The 23,671-nt window shown below is 57.6% G+C and overlaps 9 protein-coding genes across 9 annotated transcripts; 4 read left to right on the top strand and 5 right to left on the bottom strand.

Annotated features, from left to right (window-relative positions):
- Positions 1-1,467: 1,467 nt before the first annotated feature.
- On the top strand, positions 1,468-4,425 carry SPBR_01293 (m protein repeat protein; the record flags this gene model as incomplete). The annotated part of the gene is made up of 2 exons (XM_040759604.1): positions 1,468-1,642; positions 1,727-4,425. The coding sequence occupies 2 exons, from the start codon at positions 1,468-1,470 to the stop codon at positions 4,423-4,425; spliced, it is 2,874 nt and encodes a 957-aa protein (XP_040619383.1).
- Positions 4,426-4,943: 518 nt separating this feature from the next.
- Positions 4,944-6,095, bottom strand: SPBR_01827 (uncharacterized protein; the record flags this gene model as incomplete). Its single annotated transcript, XM_040760137.1, has 1 exon — positions 4,944-6,095. The coding sequence occupies one exon, from the start codon at positions 6,093-6,095 to the stop codon at positions 4,944-4,946; it is 1,152 nt and encodes a 383-aa protein (XP_040619382.1).
- A 309-nt stretch (positions 6,096-6,404) lies between these two features.
- On the top strand, positions 6,405-7,404 carry SPBR_01887 (tRNA (guanine-N7-)-methyltransferase; the record flags this gene model as incomplete). The annotated part of the gene is made up of 2 exons (XM_040760197.1): positions 6,405-6,547; positions 6,600-7,404. 2 exons carry the CDS (start codon positions 6,405-6,407, stop codon positions 7,402-7,404), a joined length of 948 nt encoding a protein of 315 aa, XP_040619381.1.
- Positions 7,405-7,616: 212 nt separating this feature from the next.
- Positions 7,617-10,084, bottom strand: SPBR_01371 (uncharacterized protein; the record flags this gene model as incomplete). Its single annotated transcript, XM_040759682.1, has 2 exons — positions 7,617-8,732; positions 8,804-10,084. The coding sequence occupies 2 exons, from the start codon at positions 10,082-10,084 to the stop codon at positions 7,617-7,619; spliced, it is 2,397 nt and encodes a 798-aa protein (XP_040619380.1).
- Positions 10,085-12,222: 2,138 nt separating this feature from the next.
- SPBR_01509 (uncharacterized protein) lies at positions 12,223-14,112 on the bottom strand (the record flags this gene model as incomplete). Its single annotated transcript, XM_040759819.1, has 1 exon — positions 12,223-14,112. One exon carries the CDS (start codon positions 14,110-14,112, stop codon positions 12,223-12,225), a length of 1,890 nt encoding a protein of 629 aa, XP_040619379.1.
- Positions 14,113-16,431: 2,319 nt separating this feature from the next.
- SPBR_02071 (uncharacterized protein) lies at positions 16,432-16,993 on the top strand (the record flags this gene model as incomplete). Its single annotated transcript, XM_040760380.1, has 2 exons — positions 16,432-16,614; positions 16,670-16,993. 2 exons carry the CDS (start codon positions 16,432-16,434, stop codon positions 16,991-16,993), a joined length of 507 nt encoding a protein of 168 aa, XP_040619378.1.
- Positions 16,994-17,750: 757 nt separating this feature from the next.
- On the top strand, positions 17,751-18,746 carry SPBR_01890 (uncharacterized protein; the record flags this gene model as incomplete). The annotated part of the gene is made up of 1 exon (XM_040760200.1): positions 17,751-18,746. One exon carries the CDS (start codon positions 17,751-17,753, stop codon positions 18,744-18,746), a length of 996 nt encoding a protein of 331 aa, XP_040619377.1.
- A 1,714-nt stretch (positions 18,747-20,460) lies between these two features.
- SPBR_02136 (uncharacterized protein) lies at positions 20,461-20,778 on the bottom strand (the record flags this gene model as incomplete). The annotated part of the gene is made up of 1 exon (XM_040760443.1): positions 20,461-20,778. The coding sequence occupies one exon, from the start codon at positions 20,776-20,778 to the stop codon at positions 20,461-20,463; it is 318 nt and encodes a 105-aa protein (XP_040619376.1).
- Positions 20,779-21,126: 348 nt separating this feature from the next.
- Positions 21,127-22,827, bottom strand: SPBR_01571 (uncharacterized protein; the record flags this gene model as incomplete). Its single annotated transcript, XM_040759881.1, has 3 exons — positions 21,127-21,303; positions 21,796-22,728; positions 22,783-22,827. 3 exons carry the CDS (start codon positions 22,825-22,827, stop codon positions 21,127-21,129), a joined length of 1,155 nt encoding a protein of 384 aa, XP_040619375.1.
- Positions 22,828-23,671: the final 844 nt, after the last annotated feature.

The raw sequence follows: 23,671 nt of genomic DNA, 5'->3' as shown, positions 1-23,671 counted from the left end.
TTCGCTACTCACCAGGAGAAAATCGCAGGAAGGAAGGACCGGTGACCGAGTTCCGATTTCAAAAGGACGAGGCGGCGGGGGGGGCAGGAACGGTGAGGACGCACTTGCCGTTTCGGGTCGAGATGTAGAGCCTCCGGCGGTCTGGGAAAGAACGAGCGAAGCAGAAACGAAGGGCAAGCGCAAAAAAGAAGGAGCAACAACAAGGAAAGGCACAATCTGATGGCTGTGTGAGGAAAGAACAAGACGGGGTAAAAAAAATAAAAAGAGAAGGAGAGAAAGAAACGGACCGGACAGGGAAGGAGGGACTGCACAGATACAAGCTTCGCGGACTATCCTCTTTCCTATTTTTGTCGACTTTTCGCACATACTTTTACACTATTGGATTCTCTCTTCGATTTGACAAACCCACATCGACTCTCTCCTGCAACAACGTCCCAGTCTGGCTGTGTCGTCGCAGGTAATGCACCGCTCGGCGCTGACTGACGCCGAAGTGTTCGCATGCCGCTGGAATGGGGCGCTTGTCCTCGCCCCCGACCTATCCGGCCGGACGCTACAGCAGTTCTTCTGCGGGAAGGCGACCCCAGGCGGCTCTAGGCACCTTTAGGGGACCATTGCTTAACGACTTGCGATTTTGGGGTCTCGTCAGCGTCAGGAACGAAGGACGACGAGCTGGAGCGTTCCTTCCTCCACTGGAATGGAGCTTTGAAGCAGTGTCAGACCATTGCTCTTGCCGTGTCTCTGAACTAGCCTCGTTTCGGCAAGTACAGTGCGTGCGCGGCCGCTGGGCCGCTGGCTTACTGTGTCCAGGTCTCGTCTCGCCTGAGCTAGTTCTCAAATGTGCCTTGTTAAGGGCAAGAGCAATGCGTGTGCAACGCGCAACGAGTGGACCCACCAGCGTCAGCCTGAGCGCCACGGTTGGCGCCCTGTCCCAACGTCTTCATTGGTGAACTTTCGTACTTTCGTATCGCTGCAGAGAGCAGACACAACATGACACCACCCACACGACGCCGCCTCAGTACGCCCTAGAGCAAACCCCATGTGCCCCAGTGCCTCGTTGCCTCGTAATCGCAACGTCTCCAGATATCTGAGGTCCACGCCATGATTGTTCTATCGACGTGCTCCATTCTGAACTTTTCTTCCACCAAAACAGAAGAGACGACGAGCCAACGGGAAAGGGGACCCAGCTAGACGACAATCGACACGGCCATCGACGACGAGACCGGCATATCTCAAGATACATCATTCAAATAGGGGCTCTCACGGCATCTTCATTGGTCTTGGCTGAAGGCTCCACCACTCGACTGCACGCTGTGCACCTCCTCGACGTCCTTCCCTCACGACCAATGCTCTCACCATCAAGCAGAAAGCAAAGATTGACGAACCCCTGACGACCCTTCTCGTCGACAACTCGACGGTCGAGGAGGATCACACACAGACGACAACCCCCTCCTCCCGCCCATTTGCGCCATGGCGTCGTCCACGCCTGCCAAGGGCGGCGGCGGCACACGATGGGGCTCGCTGCTGTCCCAGGCGGTAGCTGGAGTCGAGGCCCGTCTGGATACGATCCTGTCCGATGCGGACGACTCGACCAAGCCACAGGAGCAGAAGCCTCCAGCGAAGCCAGCAGCCCCAGCAAAACCAAGTGCGTCACCTCCGTCTGGTGTGCCTGCCGTCATCGCTTTTGAAGTCCTTCATGAAAGCCCTTTCTAATTTGCCCTAGATACAGCACGATCCGGCTCGTCGAACCGCGCAAACGACCGCCTACAAGAACGGCTAGCACGAGCCGTGGCTGCCAAGAGCGGTGCACCATCACCAAGCCTGGGAAGCCCTGCAGCATCTGCCTCGGCGGCCAACAGCCCACGACAAAGCCTCGATGTACCGAGCCGAGCGTCGATTGACAGCACCGCGAGCGGCTCAAAGGATGCCCCAGCGGGTGACATAGCCGCAGCCCGCAAGTCTACCGACGGCAGCAAACGGCCATCGTTCGAGGCGAGCACCGAAATAAAAGACGAAACAAACGCCGAGGCAGCAGCGACAAATGGAGACGGGGCAGCTGCAACAGACGAGGCTAGGGCGTCGACAGAATCGAGCACCGCCAGGGCGAATCATGAGTCGACGACCGACAATGCAGCCGCACCATCGACACCGAACCCGACAACAACACTAACAGCAACGGCAGCCGATGCCGCATCAACATCAGCAGACGATACGACCGCTGCTGCAACACAATCCACGGCGGCCAGTGCTGCTGCCCTCGACGCGGTCCGCGAGTCGCGTATCAAGCAGCTTGAGGCCGAGCTGCTCGAGCAACGACGCCAGCACCAAGACGAGATCCACCACCACACCGAAAAGACGGAAATGCTGCAGGCCAAGGTGCAGTACCTAGCTAGCGAGGCCGCCGAAGCCGCCAAGAAGGCGGTCGCCGATGCTGCGCCGGGCAGCCTCGAGAAGAAGGTGGCCGAAAAGGACCAGAAGATTGCGCAGATCATGCTAGAAGGCAAGAACCTGAGCGTCATGGAGGAGAAGCACCGGGCGATCCTCAAGAAGCTGCGCGTCAAGATCAGCGACGACGAAAAGGAGATTGCCGAGTTTAAGACGGCGCGGACCAAAACCGAGGGCGAGCTGCAGACGCTGCGGGCGCGGGCACGGCGCGCCGCCGAGCTCGAGCGGGCGCAAGAGGAGGGCCTCAAGCGGCTAAGCCAGGTGCACAAGGAGCTCGAGGGCCTGCGGTCCGACGCCGTGTCCAAGGACGCCACGATTGCGGACCTGCGGCAGCAAGTGAAGACGGCCAACGAGCACGCCGAGGCGACAAAGGTCGCGATCAACGATGCGGCCCTCGAAAAGGAGCGCCAGCGCGTCAAGGAGCTCGAAGAACAGGTGGCCACGGCGCAGCTCGAAAAGTCGCTGGCGGCGGACCGCGCCAAGGCGCAGATCAAAGAGTGGCAGGAAAAGGCGGACAAGGCGGCGGAGCGCACGCGCACGGTCGAGCAGGAGCTGCAGAACGAGCTGCAACTTATGGAGAGCAAGCTGGAGGCGATGCGCGGCCGCGCAGAGGAGGCGTCGTCGGGCGCGACCGGCGACTCGCACGCCAAGCTGATGCGGCAGGTCGAGACGCTGCAGTCGCAGTACTCGATTGCCAGCGACAACTGGCAGGGCATTGAGACGACGCTGCTGGCGCGCGTGTCCAACCTCGAAAAGGAGCGCGACGAGGCGCTGCAGCGGGAGTCGGAGATGCGCAAGAAGGCGCGCGAAGCGGCTCTCCGGGCCAAGCGCAACGAAGAAGACCTCGAAGAGGCACGGTTCAAGCTGCCCAAGGCGCACGAAGACGCCGGGGCGTACGAGGCGCAGATCGAGGCCCTGACGAAGCGGGCCGAGGAGGCCGAGGCCGCGCGCGACCAGCTCAAGACGGAGCTCGACGAGGCCCTGCAGCAAAAGGCGGCGGCGTGGAAGGAGGACAAGCACCACCACGGCGAGCGTGACAGGCGCGGCGACGCCAACGACCGCGGCAACTGGCTCGAGAGCCTGCCCAACATCCAGGGCCTGCCCCCCATGTCGCCGGTGCCACCACAGCTGCGCGGCAGCAGCAGCCGGCCCGAGACGCCGCTGCTGCCCAACCCGTCGCGCACCTGGAGCTCTGAGCTGCTGGGCTTCCAGGGCCTGCCGAACAAGCTGCGCAAAGCGTCGGCGCCCTCAAGCCAAGACGACCCGACTGAGCGCTTCTCGCTGCGCAGGCCCTCGGGCCAGCCACCCGGCAACCGGCCGCTCTCGAGTTTGCTCGGCAGCGGCAGCAACGGCGGCGGCGGCCTGCCGCTCGTGTTCAGCCCAACGACCGAGACGGGTCCAGGAGGCGCCGGGTCGCTGACGTCCTCGGTATACCAGCAACCGCGCCACGCGTCCGTCGTCCACTCCAGCTCTGGCGGCGGAGGTGCCGGCGGTGGTGGTGGCGGTGGTGGCGGCACCAGCACCACGGCTGGCAACAGTACGACGCACACGACGGTCGACCAGGACGACCCCCTCGAGGGCATGGAGCGCTCGGCGTCGCCGCAGCAGGCGTTGATGCAGGACATGGTGTCTGTGTCGACCGTGGCCGCGGGGCCGTCGGTGCAGCTCGTCGAGCGGATGAGCGCCGCGATCCGGCGGCTCGAGAGCGAAAAGGTGGCGGCGCGCGAAGAGCTGGCGCGCATCTCCAAGCAGCGCAACGAGGCGCGCGCCGAGGTGCTGCAGCTGATCAAGGACACGGAGAGCGGGCGGGCCGCGGTGGCGCGCGTGACGGAGCTCGAAGCGCAGGTGGGCGACCTGCAGGTGCGGTACGACACGACGCTGGAGCTGCTGGGCGAGAAGAGCGAGCTGGTGGAGGAGCTGCGGGCCGACGTGCAGGACGTCAAGGCCATGTACCGCGACCTCGTCGAGCGGACCGTCCAGTAGGCTGCCGTCTGTGGGCTGTGCTTGCGTGGTGCCTCTCTTTCTTTGTCTCCGTTCCTCGTCCTGTCCTCTTCCTTTCTCCTTCTCCTTTCTCCTTCTCCTTTCTCCTTTCTCGTCTTCTTCTCTTCTTTTACAACACCATGCAATTAAGAGCATAGATGCATGGCCTTTGGCCATTTCTTCAGCATTCGTCATTTCGTCATTTCTTCACCCCTATATTAGTTGTCCTGTTATTTCACCATCTTCTTCTTCCCTGTCACCATCTTCGTCCTTTTTTCCGCATCTTGTATGCACATTCTTTGTATATATGTACAACATTAGCGTTCGTGCGAGCTGGGCACGCCGGCCTCATGAAGCGGCCCTGCCCCTTGTTTTTTCTTTGCCTTTTTTCTGGGTAGAATCGATCACATTATCCTTCTATTCTGTTTCGTTCAAGCTGGCCTCCATTGCAAAGTAGGGTATCTATCGTGCTATGTGCATCATACGTCATTCCAACGGCATATGCTGTTTCGTCATCTAGATCATGATGGCTTCTCGTTTTCGTCGCCTTCGCCGCCGCCTCCGTTTCTGCGACCTGCGAACAAGTCCATGCCCAGCCCGTCCAGGAAGCTGTCTGCCTGTTTCTTGGCCTTCCGCTCCGCCAAGGCCGCCCGCCGTGCCGCCATCTCTTGTTTTCGCGCTTCCAGCTGTGCGCTTCGCTCCGCCCGCGCCGCCTCCGTCTTGGCCCGCTCGTCGGCGAGCGCCTGCATCTGCTCGGCTCGCTTCTTCTCGTCGTCCGTTGCAAAGGCATAGAAGGCAGCACCCCGGGTGCGCACATCGTCCTGCGGGCGGTAGTGTGTCTCAGCGGGAGCGTCCTCCTCGTCGGCTCGCAGCGGACGCGGCGGCAGTTGGTCGGCCGCCGCCTCGATGGCCTCGGTCTGGATGACGTCGCCAAAGATGAGCCGCGATGTGTCGGGGGGCGGCGCGGGTCGCGCACGCATGTCTGCCAGGTCTTGTGCAGCTCGCCGGGCGCGTTCTTGGCGGCGCAGGTCGCGTTCGCGGCGGGCTTTGGAGACGGTGCGCGTGCGGCCAAACTCGTCGACGTACTCGACCATTGTGGTGTCACCGCTGTCTTTGTTGCCGTTGGCATCATCCTCGTCCTCGCTGCTATCGCCATTATCGCTGCTATCGCTGCCATCGCTGTGACTGTCTCTGCGCCGCTTCTCGGCCCATTTCCGGTCAAAGTCAACGAGCGACGCCACCTCGCCCTCGCGCGGCAGGTAGTCGCCGCGCTGCATCTGGGCATACCGCTTGGCCTTGGCGGCCATGTTGCGGCGGATGCGCTCGCGCTCAGCGTCGTCGAGTTCGGCGTCGACAGCGCCTGGAGGCGGTCGCTTGTTCCAGGGCGCAGTCTTGCTCTTGCTCTTGCTCTTGTCCTTCGTCTTGTGGTCGTCATCCACTCCCGAGTCGGTCCTGCTCCTCTTGGACGGCGACGGGAATAGTGGTAGGTTCCTTCTCTTCTCCCCGCTGGCTGTCCCCGACCTGCTGGTGGCGCTGTTGCTGCCCTTCGCCTTTGGTTTTGCTGTGATGAGCGATTGCAGTTGGGACGCAAAGTCGAGCGTGTTGGACAGGCCCAGCTCTGTCTTTTTCTTCTTGGCCGTCCGTTGGCCGTATAGGTCAGGATCTTGCGGCATGGTGGGCGTACTTAAGCCGGCCCGAGGATGTGGAGGCGGTTGTGAGGATATTGTTGATTTGGTTGAAGTTGAGTAGAGGCTCGAGATACTGGCTTTGACTTTAGTGTGCTTAGGCCACTAACGATTAGTGGGTTAAGCCACTTTTCAGTGTACTGCATCCCCCCACACCAACACCTCGCCTTATCGATAAGCATCGACCAAATAAAAGTGTAGACAATTCTGATCTGGACCAACGCTTCATGGTCTCGATCACTCAGAGCAACCACAGGATTTGGTTCTGTCTGCTTCGTCCTCCAAAAATCCCACAACATGGCGAAACGATTAAAACGCGAGAGCTACCTGCTCGCACAGAAGCAGCCGCGCGAGGACGGCTCGGCGCCAGAGCTGCCACAGAAGAAGTTTTATCGACAGCGCGCACATGCGAATCCCTTTTCGGACCACAACCTGGTGTAGTACGTGCCGCCTTCCATACTTGTGTTCCCAGCTTCCCACTGACAGGTCTAGCCCCGCGAGCCCCGAGGCGATGGACTGGCCGTCGCTCTATCCCGACTTCTTCCCCTCTGGCAACGAAGACGCCGCTTCGACCACAGCGACAACGACGACGACGACGACCCCCCGCGTCGAGGTCGCCGACATTGGCTGTGGCTTTGGCGGCCTGCTCATCGGCCTCGCACCCGCCATGCCCTCGACGCTTGTCCTGGGGCTCGAGATCCGCGACCACGTCACCGAGTTTGTCCAGAACCGCATCCACGCCCTGCGCGCACAGAACCGCGAGGCCTCTGGCGCATCGGACGCCGACGGCCAGCGCAAGCCCACGTACGCCAACATTGCCTGCGTGCGCGCCAACACGATGAAGTTCCTGCCCAACTTCTTCGCCAAGGGCCAGCTGCGCAAGATCTTCCTGTGCTTCCCCGACCCGCACTTCAAGGCCCGCAAGCACAAGGCGCGCATCGTGTCGCCGACGCTGGCGACCGAATATGCGTACGTGCTGCGGCCGGGCGAGGGGCGCGTGTACACCATCACCGACGTCGAGGACCTGCACAAGTGGATGGTCGGCCATTTTGCGGCGCATCCGTCGTTTGAGCGGGTGCCACCAGAAGAGGAGGCCGCTGGTGAGGACGAAGACGATACGGCAGAGGGGGGCGCGGGACGGGCGACGGGCGACCCGTGTGTGCGCATTATGCGGACGGCCACCGAGGAAGGGAAAAAGGTGTCGCGCAACGGTGGCCAAAAGTTTGTGGCCATTTTCCGGCGAATCTCCGATCCGCCATGGCCCGGCGAAAGCGGCGACGAGACAGAGAGTTCGTAGTCGGTGGGGCAGAGGCAGACACAGGCTTTCTCAACATTTATTCTTATGTACAACTGGGCGGCTTTATTTGTATATGTTCAAATGGAGTTTTGCTCTTGCGTTTCTCCGTTCGCTGCCTTTCAAATATCATCAAGCCATATATCCTCATATCAAATGCTCATATCATATGCTCACATCACATCGTTGTCTTGTCCATGTTCTCGTCTTCCGGTTCATAGCAAGGAGAATGTATTGCTGGCACCGTCAAAGCCAGAAATCGACCCAATCAGCGGCTTCGAGTCGCCATAGTACCGCAGCCGGTACGTCCCCGCGTCTGCCGTCGTCTCCGACTCCCAGCTAATCACGACATCACTGTAGCCCAACAACTCGTTCGTGCGTGTCCATGTGTACACCAGCGACCAGTCCTCGTCGTTGCGCACCTGCTCCCAGGTGCCCGCGCTGTTGAGCTGGTCGACGGCCGCAAACGTGCCCTCCAGGCGCAGGTTGTTGCGTGGGTTGGCGCCGACAAACGTTGCATTGATCACCTGGCCCTTGCTGTACGATTCGGCCGGCTGCGCAGTGACCTGGCCAAACGACTTGCCAATCGGCGCGGCATCAAAGACGACGGGTGCGATGAAGCTCAGCGATGTCTTGCGGTTATCGGGCGGCGAGGGGCCGGCGGCCGGCGCACCCGTGGCATCGGGCGCCAAGTACTTCAGGTTGCTCACGGTCAGGTTGATGTAGGCGGGCAGCTCCCACTGGCCGTACAGCGTGCTGGCGCCCTCGTAGCGCTGGATGCTGTATTCTTCGGGCGTCGCGCAGTAGTGGGCGTACACGTTGGCAGGACCACCGAGCACGACGACGGGGTCGGCGCCGCCCTTGAGGAACGTCGCGGCCGCCTCGTCGCGCACGGCGTTGCGCCAGCGGCGGCCGGCCATGGTGGTGGCCTCGGACGGCGAGATGATGATGAGCAGCTGGCCAACGCGCAGGGCCTGCACGTCGACAATGTTGGGCGACCAGGCGTATGGCTCGTTCATCTCGCCCACGTCCAACAGAATCGGCTTGGGGTGCTGGCACGCCGTTTGCTGCGGTGTCGGAGTGCGCAGCAGATCGGACACAACCACCCACAACGGGTTCGCATTGGGTTTCCCGGAATCGGCCTGGGTGAAATCAAAGGCGCCGGGACCATCGGTCGTGCCGGCAGCAAACGAGTACCCGAGAGCAGCCGGACAGGTTTGCACCGAGGTTCCGTTGGGCAGCTGGAACTGGAAGAAGGACATGTCGTTGTAGAAGTGGTACGACTTGACAGTTGAGCCAACAACCGGCGTCGAGGACGTAGTGAGAGAATTCTGTAACGTCAGGCAATGTACAAACAAAAACAAAACAACGCGAAGGAGAACAACGAGAACCAGGCACCTACATAAATATTGAGAGCGCCGGCGTATTGACGACGGCCCATCTCGTAGCAGCTGGACACACCAAGATCGAGCTTCTGAAATTCAGGTCCGCGACCGTGGCACGACTCGGACTTGCCGTCAGCGCAGGTGCTGTTCTCGAAGCTGCACATCTGGCCCGAGCCGTCATCACAATAGGCGCCGAGCACATTGGGCGTCGTGTCGCCAACGTTGGCCTGCGAGAAGCCTGCCACAAACCCAGGTGCGGCGTTAGGATCCGAAGCCATGTCTTTTTCAAAAAGATACGCAGCCACGCCCTTGTTGTCGCCCGTAACATGCGTGTTGTTCTCGAGCATCGACGTGCCGTGGACCGGGAACCACGACAGCACGCCAATGTTTTTAAGGTCGGATGCGCGCTGCAGGCGCACGAGCGTCATGGTCGTGTCGGTGCTGCCGTCCGTGGCGCCGGCGTACTGGGCGCGCTCGGCAGCCGGGTTGGCCAGGTAGGCGTAGAGACTGCGCGACAGGTTGCCGTCGGTAATGTTGGTGGTGCCAATGTCGAGGTAGCCCTCGGTCAGCGATGCGTGTGCGCGCTGGATGGCCAGCACGGCGCCCGTCACAATGGCCTGGTAGCTCTGCGTGCTGAACCCGAGGCTGGTCACCTGCGGCAGCAGGTAGTTGAACCAGGCGCCGGGGCCGCTGTGCTGGTGTGTGCCCGTCACGGCAATGTTGGACGTCCCGTACATGGAGTAGCCCGAGCCCAGAGCAGCGACGCCCTCAAGGATGCCGAGACGCATGGCGGCGTCGCCCGACTGCGCGTCCAGGACCAGGTACACAAAGCGGTCGGACGGGTTGCTGACGTCGCCAATGATGAAGGCGCGGGCGTAAAGCCGTTGGCGCAACCCCGTGCCCGTCTGAGCCAGGCTCGCATAACCGGCAAAGTTGAGCTCGACCACAGGACCAGTGATGTCGGCCTTGCCCACGCCAATCAGGTACTTGTCGCCCGTCGGTGTGGACCGAGCCAGTGGTGGCAGCTCGTCATGGGGTGCCTTTGCAGCACCGTCGGCAGCCGGTGATGCGGTCGACGAGTGCGCACCAACGCCAAACGACGGCTTGCCAATCTGCCAGACGGCAAAGATGGCCAAAATAAAGAAGGACACGGCGGCCACGGTAACCATTAAGGAGCGCCTAGGCAGCGAGCGCCGGGACGGCTGCAGCAGTGCATCCTGACCGTCGTCTTCGACCTCCTTCTCCTCGTCGCGAAACTCGTTCTGGACAGGCCCGTAGGCGTGGCGGTTCGGAGCCATAAGAGTGTTGATGTTGACAGGATAACTGATGCAGTCAGGATCCGAAAAGGGGGCGATAGCCTGATGCCTTTATTTAGTAGGGGAAGCGGCGACCCTGCCGGAGGAAAGTGCGATACACGATGGAGGTCGACCAGATTAGGTTGTGCAGCGCCCTGGGAAAGAGCGAGTGACTGTCGAAGACGGAAACAACGGACGCTATTTATTCAGGAAGGAGCAAAAGGAACGGCAAGAGGGAGAGGGTGCCCCGTGGGCGTTGCCACGCGCCGCATCATGACCTCTTTATAACTATGGCGATGATCTTGTGAGCGCTACGTCGCAATTGAGAGACACCTGCCCCATTGTCTCTCCTCAACGACGGCGCGCGCGTGCACCGGAGATTAATGCAACCGTATCCGACCGCATCGACAAAGATGCAAACTCTGCCAAACGAGTGGCCGGTCGGCGAATGATCTATCCTCGGCCAGGGGCAGAGAGGCCAACAAGGTTTAGTTGAGCGGGGGTGGGCTTGGACGATCTCTTGACCACCTGTACGACATACGACATATTCCCTCGACTACGTACAGCATACTCCGTCGACCGAATAAAAGTTGGCAGCGGAAGGTCGTCCTGTCGCAAAACAGGGGTACAGAGACGGAGGGGAGGAGGGCAAGGAATGGTGGCCAAGCAAGGCAAGTCGGTTGATTCAGCCAGCCTCCAATTTGCAAGTGATCAGCGTGTTGTCGATGCGGATTGGCTGTCGCGAGTAGCGGCGACAACGGCTGGCAATCTCCCCTCTTTTTTTCCTTCCTTTCAGCGATCTACCCTCTGCAAAGCTCCAAAGAATTCTCGTCCCGTCACATGGCAAAGAGGGCCCCTTTTGTGGTTTTGTGTGAAGCAAGGAAAGAGAGACTCTCTCTCTGAACGGCGTTTTGGTTGGGCCGCGGCAGATTGGCAGGGTATATGTGACACGGACTAATACAGAATCGACACGACCAAACAGGAGGCCGGTCGACTGAGAGGCGATGAAGCTATTGATATGAGTGGCCGACCTTGTTTTCTCAAGACAACGTGCATGTACGACTCTACGATGTGTGATTCGGCCCAGGCTCCAGGGTTCCATCGTTTTATTACGCCTGGGATCCAATATTTTAATACCGGCGACGAGACGGAAGAGGACGTCGTTCCTGGCAGGCTGTTGAGAAAGAGCCGTCCTGCAAAATACGATTGGTGCTACTGATGACGTCGGAACCTGAGCCTTTATGAAGGATAACAAAGACTCGGGTTTACTTTATTAGTAGGAAGAAGGCTGGAAAAAGTAAAAATATCCTTATAAACTTGTTGGATAAGAAGGCTTGTCTTTTGTTAAAAGAAAAAAAGGAAAATACAATTAATGGAACCCTTGACTGTATCGACTCTCTAACGGCATTCGGATATCTTGCCAAAATCTCTCGCAGGGCTCGCATCCAAGATGCGGCGGTGATCGTCGAGAAAAGCGCCCCATCTCTTGGGGAGAAACGGCCGTCTGCTTCCAAACAACGTCATTCCCAGACTACTCCAAGACGGGCAGGTCCGCCGTGGTCGTATTCCTTTTTGGCTGCATCTGCATCTGCATCTGTCCGCTCAGACTGCCATCGGGCCCAACAGTTAAGCCGTCTTTCCTCGATGTTGTTTGCTTCCGATTTCATGTGTTTTTTATCTTTCTGTACTTTTTGTTCCTGCCATGTTTGCAGCTGTCCTCCGTCCTACTTCTTTTACAAGGCGATGTCGTATTAGAAGTGCAGAGTGGATCAGTTTCCCCGCAAATTCATATCCTTTGCGTGGACGGATTGTGGCCTGTGCAATGTCCCATGCACTCATCATGTCGGACGATATGCTCATGGGTGTTATGTGCTGTGTATGCACGGAGTCACAGGATTAATTCAAGAGAAGCAAACCATACTGACACTTTCAAATGATGGATAAAATATAAATGACTAAAATACGTACAGGTGATAGGTAAGAAAGGGCTATGCAAAAATAATATGCTCATAAATTAACAAAATAATAATAAATCCCAGTATGTTTGTCTCGTTGCAAGACATGACACGATCCAATTTTAATATCCAGTGCACGTTTGCTCTTTTCCACTTGTTGTCGTCATTCTTCTCATCATAGGATACTTAGACAGTACCGCGCTCGACAAACTTGACCGGGATATCGACCGTCTTCGCACGCAGATACTCGAGGCAGTTCTTGCCCAGCGTGTCGTACGTCGAGCACGCGTCGTAGCCACGGTCCAGGTGGTCGTGCAGAAGGAAGTGCACAGCGCGGATGTTGGGCAGCTCGAAACGGTCAATCGGCTTGCCGTGATCCTCCTCGGGACCCAGCAGCTCGCGCACCTTGGCCACCGTCATGAGGCTGCGCAGCCAATCCCACTCGTCGTCGTGGCGCACAAAGAAGCCGACGTTGCAGTCGCTGCACTTGTCGCCCGAGCGGCCCAGCACGATACGGCCCAATGGCATGCGCACTGTAGGGCCGAAGCTGTCGAGCGCCACGGGGTTCTTCGTCTCGTACGTCGGCTGCTGGCGGTCGTACGTGCGGAACTCGGGCGGCGGCGGCAGATCAATGACCGGCGTTGGGTGGTCGAACAGCAGGTGAAGCCGCTGCTTCATCGCCGACTGTGGCATCAGGGACGGGTGGTACTCGTAGTACGGCTTGCCCTCGGCCTGGCGCATGTCGTTGCCCAGAGACGCACCGGGGCAGCTCTGCAGAAAGCAGGTCATGCTGCGGCGGAAGAAGCCGTTGGGGTTGCGCATGCTCAGCAGCTCGTGGTCCTTACTCTGCGCAAAGATGCGGAAATCGACCGTGGCCACGTCTTGGTTGCGTGCATCAACCACCGACGACCCGTTCTGCATAAACTTCAGCACGTCAAACTTCTTGAGCATCTCCTCGCCCAGCTCCGCCTTGATCTGCTCCTCTGTGAATCTGCACTTCTCCTCGATGTCGAGACCGCACAGGTACACGTGGTACTCGGCCTGCCAGCCGGCAAAGCCCGTAATGCCAACCTTGGTGGTGGGCGGCGGCGGCAAGCCCTTCACGCCCGACACCTTGACCTGGTCTTCACCAATCTGTTCAAACTTGATGTCCTCGAGCCACGCGGTAACGTCGCAGTTGTAGTACTGCGGGCCCTGGATCTCGTACAGAAGCTGCGATGTGCACGAGTTGACCGTCATGACACCGCCCCGGTTCTTCTCCTTGTACATGATACCCTCGCCCTTGTGGTCGATGGCGCAGATCGGAAAGCCCATGTCAATGTGCTTACCGGCCTTCATGATCGACTTGAAGTCCGAGCAGTAGGCGCCGACCACGTACGAGCCGCACTCTAGGAGATGGCCAATAATCAGCGAGCCCGCAAGCTCGTCGAACTGGTTGGCCTTCCAGCCGTGCCACCAGGCGGCAGCACCGATAATGGGCGAGGCGTCCGAGACACGACCGCAGATGACAATGTCGGCACCCTCGGTCAGGGCGCGGGCGATGCCCAGGCCACCCTGGTAGCACTGTGCGCAGACGGGGTCCAGGCCCCACTCCTCGAGGGACTTGTTGTGCATCAGACTGCGGAACTGCTCGCCCTTCTCAATCAGGTTCTTGACTGAGCCGGTGACGTCGTCACCCTCGATCCAGGCCACTTTGAGGTTGCAACCCTTCTCAGCGACCTTGGCCTGGACAATCTTGGCCAGGATTTCCGTGTCCGAGGCACCGGCATTGACAGCCAGGCGGACCTTGTTCTTGGCCAGGTACTCAATGGCGGGCTCGAAGCAGTCCAAAAAGTTCTCTGCAAACATGGCGTTGCGGACCTCCTCTTCCCAGGTCAGCTCCTTGCCGGCGTTGGCGTTCTGGTTGCGCACCCTGGCCGTGCCGTGCATGGTCATGGTCATTTCCGAGAGCCAGTCACCGACAATGACGTCGACATCCTCGAAGCGAGCCAGCGACTCGATGGCACGGACACGATCAGAGAAACCGCCCGACGCACCGGCCACGCGGACAGGGCGCTTGGGCTCAACAGATCCCATTGTGATAGGAGCGCGTATGCGGTCGAGTTTGGTGGTTTGGTGAGAGGAACGGAAAGGAGGCTTCGTGTCGTGAGGTTAGGGTATATAATATTGTCCTGAAGGGAAGAGCATCAACATAAACAAACAATACCGTACAGAGCAGGATGGCACCTCATGTTTATACGTGTCCTCCCATCATGACTTCATGAACTTTAGTACCCGCCGTCTCCGCGTCTTCTTTACCCCCTTTTCCTCCCTCCTCCTTCACGAAAGGTCGTTTCTGAAGCACTTACTTCACATACCCGCTGCGCCCGCCTCCACCCCGCTAGAGACCTCCAATTCCCCTTCAGAAAGCCCATTGTCTTGGCCCGAAATGGTCATTGTGTTCGGTCTGGGGGGCTCCGATACGCCGGATTGCCGCTAGGGCCTGCCTTTCGGTCAAACATATCCGGGGTTGACGTGAGTTTTGGGGTCGAGCCAATGGCCACGCGAGTCAGCAGCGCTTTCAGTTGGTGCGTGCTAGCAAACAGCTTTGGCGGGGCGTCACATATCGACAAGTACCGAAGATGGAGTAGCCTCACTTGTTTTTGACAGTTTTATTTTCGCATTGTGTAGCGGGAGATCTGTACCGCGGAATCCCTGACCAATGCAGGCAGTTTGGCACTTGCCTTCTCATAACTGACAACCTCGAAGTCAGAGTCATGGGATGCTTCAGGGACTTAGAGCGGGACTTGGAGCGGCTGTAGTGGCAGGTCGGAATCTCGGCCTTGGCCCGGATTGGCCAGTACCCAGAGACACAAGGACGGAAAGAGCGCTTGATGGATGCGATGCATGCTTCGTAGACGAAGAAAGTGTAGAACGAAGAGGTCTTGCGGGCGAGATGCTGTGTGGTCCCTGAAGTCTCTTCTCAGTGTTGGTGTTTTCCGTTTGCGAAAGCATTTCGGGCCCTGGTGTGATAGTTGGAGGTGCTTGAATGGCGTGGTGCCGGATAATGAACTTCCTGGCGCCATATAAGACGGAAATATCTGCTCCACCATCTTTCCGGAAAGGACAGCTAGTATCCAAAGCCTTGTGGTCGACGCCGGAGGAGAGTCTCGTGGTCACAACCCAGTAGTGTCGAGTAGGTGCGGATGTTGTATATGCTGGGCTTGCCTTTCAACGTGCCAACACAACCATGTTTGCCAGCCGAACAGTCGTTGCTCTCATGGTCGGTGTCCAATCTCTTGAAGACCAGCAACGCATAATATATTAGCTTTCCTGCGAACCTGCGGTATCGTCAGTATGTGTGCAAGTAGGACAGCTGTGCAGTCATTTAGGTCATGTTCACCTACCTTTCGGCCTCCGCTATAGGTCAAGGTTGCGGCAGTAGTTCCCAGCCGCCTCATTGATCAAGAATGAGTTTGTGACGAAAGATGCGAAAACCCGAGAAAATCTACGGACCAAAATATTCAGGGGCATACACGTCTACTACTCGATTTCTCTTGCGGAAAGAGCTTTCAGTAGACTGGCACCTAATTCTCTAAGCGGAAGGAGCTATCTTTCAACATCGTATTATCGCAAGCACACCCTGAAAACACATCCAACGTAAGTCGAGGCAAGTGCAACCAACATGGCTTCGGTCATTCCCACGTGCTTCATTCGCACATCATCTTATATGACTACGCAATAGCTTACTTGCTTCAGACCAGCTTTAACCTCACCCTTCATCTGCGTGGAGTTCTTGGCACAAGATGTAGCCAGACTATGTTGTCGCTGTGCGCACTCGTCTGCGTTTTAGCCGTGGAACGCCAAGACCAGCTGTACGCTCCCCTGATCACCACGGCTTCACGTCAAATAGATATAAGGTTTCTGTCACCTGTCAGTCTGCGGTAGGCATTTTGGACCTCAAGATAATAGTGCCCCACCGTGGCGATCAAAGTGACGCGGCTCGCATTGGCCTGCCATGTAATTGTCTCTGTCGGTAATGTCCGCAATGTCTTCACGATGCTGCACGAAACGGCCAGGGGCTGATAAGGACGACCAAATACGCACGAGAACCCGACAACGCAATAGTCGCTTGTATGTCGTTTGCCTCCTGGTTTATGCTGCGCAATGGCGCAACGATGGATTTCGTCTGAGGTTTGGAGCAGTGTTTCTGCGGCTCTGCCGCCCATATAAACGCAGTTGCGGTCCAGTTTTTCATCACAATGGTTTTCTTTCTTTCTCCTGTATTCCTTGTTTTTGCTCATTTTCTTCAGTCTCTACCTCTTGTATTATTATACTTTTTTTTAATTTCATCTGCTCGACAGGTTCGACAGTCATTCCATTCCTTCAAGTACTTCATTTCTTTCACTCTTTACAATGCTCGCCAAGACCATTATTGTTGCTGCCATTGCAGCCATTGTCGAGGCCCGTTTCGGGCAAGAAGGGGCCATCCAGGCCACCATTCAGGGCCTCAGCACTTTTGGTCAGCCCGGTCAAGCCGCCACGCTGGCCGGCCAGACCCCGGGTGTCCTCCTCGCCGGCGCCAACGCGTGTGCAAAGGTATATTCCCGGTCCTATTAACAGACTGTTGTAATGTTCACTCTGACAATGGCAGCTCGACCTCGCCGACCAGATTGTGACGGCGCTCGGCACCGACGCCGCTGTTGTCGCGGCGGCGGCCCAGCTCGTCGGCGCCGAGAAGAACTTCAACCCGTCGGCCCAGTCGATCCCGACACTGTGCTCGGACGCCACGCTGCCGGCGACGGAGGCTTTGCGCGGCATTGTGCCGCTCGTGGATCCGGCGGTGACGGGCTCGGAGGTGGAGAACGCCAACGCGGCGAAGTCGCTCCAGACGCCGTTCAACGCCAACGGCCTGAGCGTGGCCGACGTGGCCAAGGCACAGGGCTTCTCCAACTTCACCGCCCAGGCCAACGCCTAAGCGTGCCGCCGGTATGGTGAGAAGACGTGCCAAACGGATGAAGCTGCTTTTGCTGTATACCTAATTTGTGCGGAAGCTTTCTCTTTGGGCGTTTCGCACTGTGGACATCTACGTAGGAAACGCCATAGCAGACCATAGTCCTGCCAATAAATGCAACTTCTGGAGACAGAATATGACTATTGTTTCTTTTATGAAATGAGACACGATGAATTTGTATTTGCTCATTGTCGGCTGTTGCCGCCGTGCTTCAATATATCTTTCGCGGTATTCAGACCCATTTCCAGACTTCGAGCACAGTGCTCCACCGCCCAAATAGGAAATTTGTTGATGGCAGCACCGTGTAATGTGGCAAACAGTTCTGACGTCACAATAATCCACACTGTGTGAGGTGTGCCTTCCCAAGTTGCGCAAATCAGGCCACAGGGTGCCTGCTGTCTGCGTCGTACAAACAGCAAGGCACGTCGTACTTTGTTCTTTCCCCCACGTGTGGGAAGCCTTGATGGCTGAACTGTTTCTCAATCTTTTGACAAATTTTTGCCATTTCGACACACCTCTTCACTCTCCCATCGGTCCCGTTATTTCGCCCTCTCGATGAATAACTTGTCAAACCTCGACAATACGACATCGTCGTCAATTTATCGCTTCGCTGCTTCCCCATCGACAGGTAAAGCAGCATCGAGATAATCTTCCACCAGAATATCGATATCGTCAATCAACCCTTGGCATTGACGACTCGCCGCATCGCCCTTATCCCGACATGGTCGCCGATACGGAGCTCTACGAGCGCCTCGGCGTCACGTACGATGCGTCCGCCGACCAGATCCGGCGCTCGTACCGCCGCGCAGCGATGCTGTGGCACCCAGACCGCAACCCCGACGACCCCGAAGCCGCCGAGAAATTCAAGGCCTGCCTTGAGGCGTACGAGATTCTATCGAACCCCAACCAGCGCACGCTCTACGATACCTACGGCCTGAGTGGCGTGCTGCGGACGGCCGCCGACCCGGAAATGTCGCCCGAGGCGCAATACGCACAGCCGCCGCCGCAGCCGGCATCGTCGTCGGGCCGCCAATACCGGCAGCGATCGCGACCACAACAACGACCACCACAGCCCTCGCCGTTTGACGACTTTTTCTCTTCGCGACGGCACTCGTCGTTCCACGACATGTTCAACGACGACTTTTTTAACGATCCCTTTTTCTCGTCCACACGGCCGCCACCGATGCACTCTGACTTCCCCCCTTCGCAAAGGTCCTCCAGACAGGCGCAGTCGCAGTCGCAGTCGCAGTCACAGTCGCAACAGACACCCCGATTCAGCTTCTCGAGTAGCTTCACGTTTAGCACCAGCAGCAGCAACGGCGGCGGCGGCGGCGGCGGCTCGTACACGACGCACACGCAGTCCTGGAACAGCCGCGACGGGCACCAGAGCCGGCATACGTCCGGCACGATTCGACCGGACGGCGTCCATGTCCGGCACGATGATGGCATCGACAGCAACCGACGGGTGGACAGCAGACGCAGCTCGCATCGGCCCACCTCTGGCGACGTCTACACGGACAATGACAATGTGGTCCCGCAGGCGCGGCAGTCTCAAAGTATGCAGCAAGGCATGGAGAGTCCTTTTAACATGGGCGGTGGGTTCTTCAACCTGTTTGCCAACATGAGCAACATGATGTCATCCTCCTTTGGCAACAACATGTTTGGCGATCGTGATCCCCCTGCGAGACAGCAGCAGGGCAGGCAGCGGTGGCAGTAGTACAATTTGTTGAAGGGAACTACTTTTGGACGGGCGATGCACGGTGAGTTGTGGGACACGGTGGATTTGTTTTCTTTTTCATATTTGGAGTCCCGTTTCTATTTCTTCATTGTAATGTGACAACGACTGGTGTTTTGCATTTTTAAAAGTCAATCTAGCTACCTTTTCCTCCATGTCCCCTATTTTATACCTTTTTTTTGGGGAGTGCTTCGTATGGAATCGGACCAGCGCAAATCAATTTACATTTGCTTTTTGAGACAAACCGAACTTGATGACTTGGCCACCGGAGAAAATAAATGGTTAAATGGATACGGCGATGGACACCCGCCAGGTGGAGCCTCTTTGGTGCATGAACTCCTCTGCCTCGTCGCGTACTCTTTTTCTCTCATGACTCGTCACAGCCCGCCCTAAACCTGTCCTACCCATGTCAGCAAGCCGTGTGCCAGGTCCTTTTACGTCAACAGAATTCCGTTTTTGGCGGTCGTCGTTCCGTGTTGCTGAGCCGTCTTTGCCGCTTTCAACGTCTCTCGTCAACTTCAGCAAGTGCTCTAAGCGTTGTAGTACTGCTGCTTTCAAACATTAATCTACAGTGGCAATCTTTGTTTTTTTATACTTGATTCTTTCTGTATGAAACAACGTCTCATTTTCGTCAGCGGCTTTCTAGCTGCTCTACTGACCTCGAAAGAAACGGATGAAAATCACCATGATGCCAAGTTGGACATCCAAAGATCCAAGAACCTTGGCAGGTCTTGGGGACCTGTTTTCACGACGGCAACATGAAATGTTGACACATAAAAAGGCGCCTGCACCAGTGAAAGAACCGCTAGACATCAAAATAACAAAATGTCATAGGCAACTCCTAGCCCCCAAACCGTATCTTCCTCACAAGACCCACAGTCATATGGCATCACGGCACATCCGCATAGTTGACAGCAATAATATGGAGACCCACCATGGTGAAGACGACGTAGACGGTCGAGGCAGTCTGTAACGAAGTATTATGTGGCATTTTCGGCGGCCAGTTGCAAGATGGACGTGGACTGAGACGGTAGCCGGTGTTCTTTTCTCGCTCACAGCAAATGCATCGCATTCTCAAATCAACAAATACGCACACCTCCTCCTGAAACAGAGACAGAAACAATAAACAATGTTGACATGGCTTCTTCTGCTCTCTGCCCTCTCTCGGGAAGGAACTGCAGCCGACCCAGCATCATCTTCGACCAGTATTCTGATCCCTATGACGGCCAACAGTCCCACAGCGCCGTCTGCAGCACCCTCGATCCCTCCTTTTCCCACGGTCCCAAATGTCCAGAGACCGACACTGAGGGATGTCTATGATGACGGCAACCTGACGAGTCCACGGCTTTGTCGTAATGTCGGCGGAAAGTACAACAATGCTCTCCTGCGCGCAATGAGTACGCAGTGCCAAATACCTATTGGAAACGACGTCATGCAGCTGCCACCATCTTCGTGGTCTCCCTGGAGTCATCCACCGGCATGCTCCGAAGTCAACACAACGGCATCAACGCCAGCTAGCGATCCCTTGCAGTTTTGCGTCTATACACACGCCAGCTACGGAGGCGGCATCAGTATTGTGGCAACTCCCGAGACGGCGGCCGGCCTTGCGGCTGTTCTTGACCAAGCCTCCGTCGCCAAAGCGGCACCGCCGATCAATGGCCCCCATCTCAAGATACAACATATTCCGGGGAAGGGCCTAGGAGTGGTGGCTGGACAAGCCATCCCACGAGGCACAGTCTTCCTTCGCGACCACGCTCGTGTTCTCGCTGATGTGCGATTTCCGCTGCATGTCCGCCGCGCCCAGGGCCAGACGCTGCTGCACAAAGCCGCCGGTCGTCTCCCCGATCCAGACGACGTGCGGAGCCTCAGTCGCAGTGTCAAGGCTAAACCGGGTGAGGCACGAGGCGTGCTCGAAGAAAACGTTCTGAGCACCAACTCGTTTGCGGCCACGGTCGAGGGCTTCGCCTACATGGCCCTCTTTCCAGAGATTGCAGTACGTGGGGGAAAGCACCATCAGGTTTCTCAAGGATGACGTAAATACTAACGCCGTCTTCAGAGAATCAATCATGCGTGCAAGCCAACGTGAGTTGTCGACAACGTCCTTTTTGCTGAATTGTACACCCTACTCACCCCAATAGTGCCCTGACTCGCTTCAACAACAAGGACTTGACACAACAAGTCATTGCTTTCCGTGACATTGAGCCAGACGAGGAGATCACCATCAGCTGTAGGTCCACCGTCTTGCCCTTTCGTCTCCTTCTCACTTAACACAACCTCCACATGCTGACAACAGCTTCGAGACACCGACTTTGGCCTTACCCACGACGCCCGGCAAGAAACGCTAAAGCGCCGCTGGGGCTTTTCATGTACGTGCGACCTCTGCAGCGGTGGGCCCGACGCCACGGCCGCATCGGATGTCCGCCGCCGCCGCGTGACCGCTCTTCGAGCGGAGGTGGTCGCGCACCTCCAGCAAGGCGCCTTTGACACGGCCATTGCCGCCTACGAGGGCGAGCTGTTGAGCCTCGTCCGCACAGAACAGCTAGCCGAGCACATGGGCGAGCACTTCGAAGTGCTGGCACGGCTGCACCTGGCCGTGGGAAATCGAACGGCCGCCGCGACCTACGCACAACGGGCGCTGGACGAACTGGAGACGTTTCAGGGAGCAATTGATCCTGGTTCGGTAGCCCGGCCGTCGGGAAACTCGTTGGAAGAGATGAAGACATTTGTCAAGGCCCTCCGAAGACAGGACGAGCGGAAGAAGAAGCAGCAAAAGAAAAAGCCCAAAACGAACAAGAAGGCAAAGCGACAGCAAAACAAACAGAATCAAGGAAAGGGGGGCAACAAGGGTTCACCATCAAAGAGTCGGAAGCAAACAACCAAGGCGCGTGGCAATGGATAGAAGATAGACATCGTACGAGAGTGACACAAAGGATCAAAGCTGACGGTAATTTCGTTGAAAGCTGCAGAATGCAATTGTTCGGTCCACGTACTGGAGGTCCATCCTAGGCAATGACCTCCCCTACTTGCTCACTGGCGCCGCGGTCTTGGCCGGAAACCGCAGCGTGTGCTCATAGTGCCAGCCCTCGCGCTTGATGTCCGCCCGCACCTTGTAGTGGTTGTCCGCCACGCGCAAATAGTCCAGGTCCATGTCCAGGATCTTGGTCTCCGTCGCGCCAGGCCGAATCTCGCCCCGCAGGCCGAGGAGCGGCTGTGCCAGCTGCGACACGCCGCCCGTGTTGCAAAACGCCACGGCCACTGTGTTCTCGCTGGCCCGCGCCGCCAGGCACGTGCGTATGTAGTCCACCTCGCACTCGGGGTTGACGGCCAGCGACTCGGCGTCGACGTCCTCGTACGGGTCCCAGTACGAGGGGATCAGAACCAGGTCGACGCCGTCGGCAACAAGCGCCCGGAACGCCTCGGGGAACGCCAGGTCCCAGCAGACCAGCATGCCGGCCCGCACAAAGCGGTCGCCCCACCTGAGGGGCGTGTCAAACGCCTTGTGCGGCGGCCAGTCCGTGGTGCTGCCGGCCGACGAGGCGCTCTCCAGCGTCGGCGCAGTCAGGTGGCCGCGCTCCGTGTGCCACAGATTCGTCTTCTGGTAGCGGTTGAGCACCCTGCCCGTGCCGGCCTCGACAAAGAAGGCCATGTTGCGCAGCTCGAGCGTGCCACTGCTCGTGTCGTCGGGCGCCGTCGTGACGAGCGTCGTGCCACTCGCAGGGTCGGCCGTGGTCGCGTGCGCCTCGACAATGGTGCCGGGGACAATGTTGATGTTGAGCTCACGCGCGAGGTCCTGGTAGCGGCTGAGAATCGCGCCGGACGCGGCGCTGGCACTGACAAACTCCGGGTGGTTCGGCACCCACGAGGTCAAGTGGAACTCGGGCAGAAGGGCAATGTCCGCGCCCGCAGCAGCGGCCTTGCGGATCTCATCGGCAGCATACTTGAAGTTGGCCTCGATGTCGATAGGCTGGAAGGGCCGTGAGCATACTGGATGACAAATACGTCATAGGAGCGAGCTCACCTTTGGCTGGAATTGGATAATGGCAATCTTGTAGATGGGCGCCATGATGAAGACTCGGACTGGATCGTGTTGGGAATGAAAGATGGTCGACGTGGATGAAAGCTACAATGATAAAATGCAGACGCTTGCTGTGGCCGTTCTTTTTGACGTTGGAGATCAGCGCTCTTGCCACTAGTAGTGTTGAATGACGCTGGTGTAATACCCCACGAAGAGATAGTTTGGGAAGGTGCCGACCGTGCGTTCTTGACAAAACGAACCGGTCTTTTCTACCTCCCTTTTGTACACAACAAGATGCCCATAACGGAAAGAACACCTCGCCGACGTCGGATGAGAACACAACACGACATACGAAGGCAAGGCAAGAGCCAACGACACTGTCTTCCTTCCTCGCGGATGCACAGCGCACAAGCGGCGCAAGCCTTGGCATCGGATCTCAGCTTTCTGCCAATCATCTCGTCGTGCAGAATTCTTCAATGCAGTCGCGGCTTTGTTCACGACGGTCGTGGTACCCCTCCTTTGCTTGCTTTTCCAATCGAAGGCTTTTCAGTGCGAGTGCCCGGTCACTCCCAGACCGCGGCTGAACGTGATACGACTGCTGCATGTGGAAAACTGGATAACAAACGCATTCTATGTCCCAAACACCAAAGTGCAAAACAATCCAAAAGATTGACGATGCGAGGAACAAATACGGGCAGAACGGAGGACAGCGTCAGAAACGATTGTCGATGACATTGCCTGGGCAGGCAATCCAAGCCAGCTACGATCCGCTCCTCGTCCGGCTCAAACGTTTAGCGCTGCTCGTAGGCTGATATCAAGATCGCATCACTAATCACGGTTTGTCTTTAACTGTAGTCCTAACACTGTTTATCATTTCTATCGTAAATATCAT

The sequence above is a fragment of the Sporothrix brasiliensis genome (assembly GCF_000820605.1).
Source record: "Sporothrix brasiliensis 5110 chromosome Unknown Cont18, whole genome shotgun sequence".
Lineage (NCBI taxonomy): Eukaryota > Fungi > Ascomycota > Sordariomycetes > Ophiostomatales > Ophiostomataceae > Sporothrix > Sporothrix brasiliensis.
This window is presented reverse-complemented; position numbering and strand designations above follow the sequence as displayed.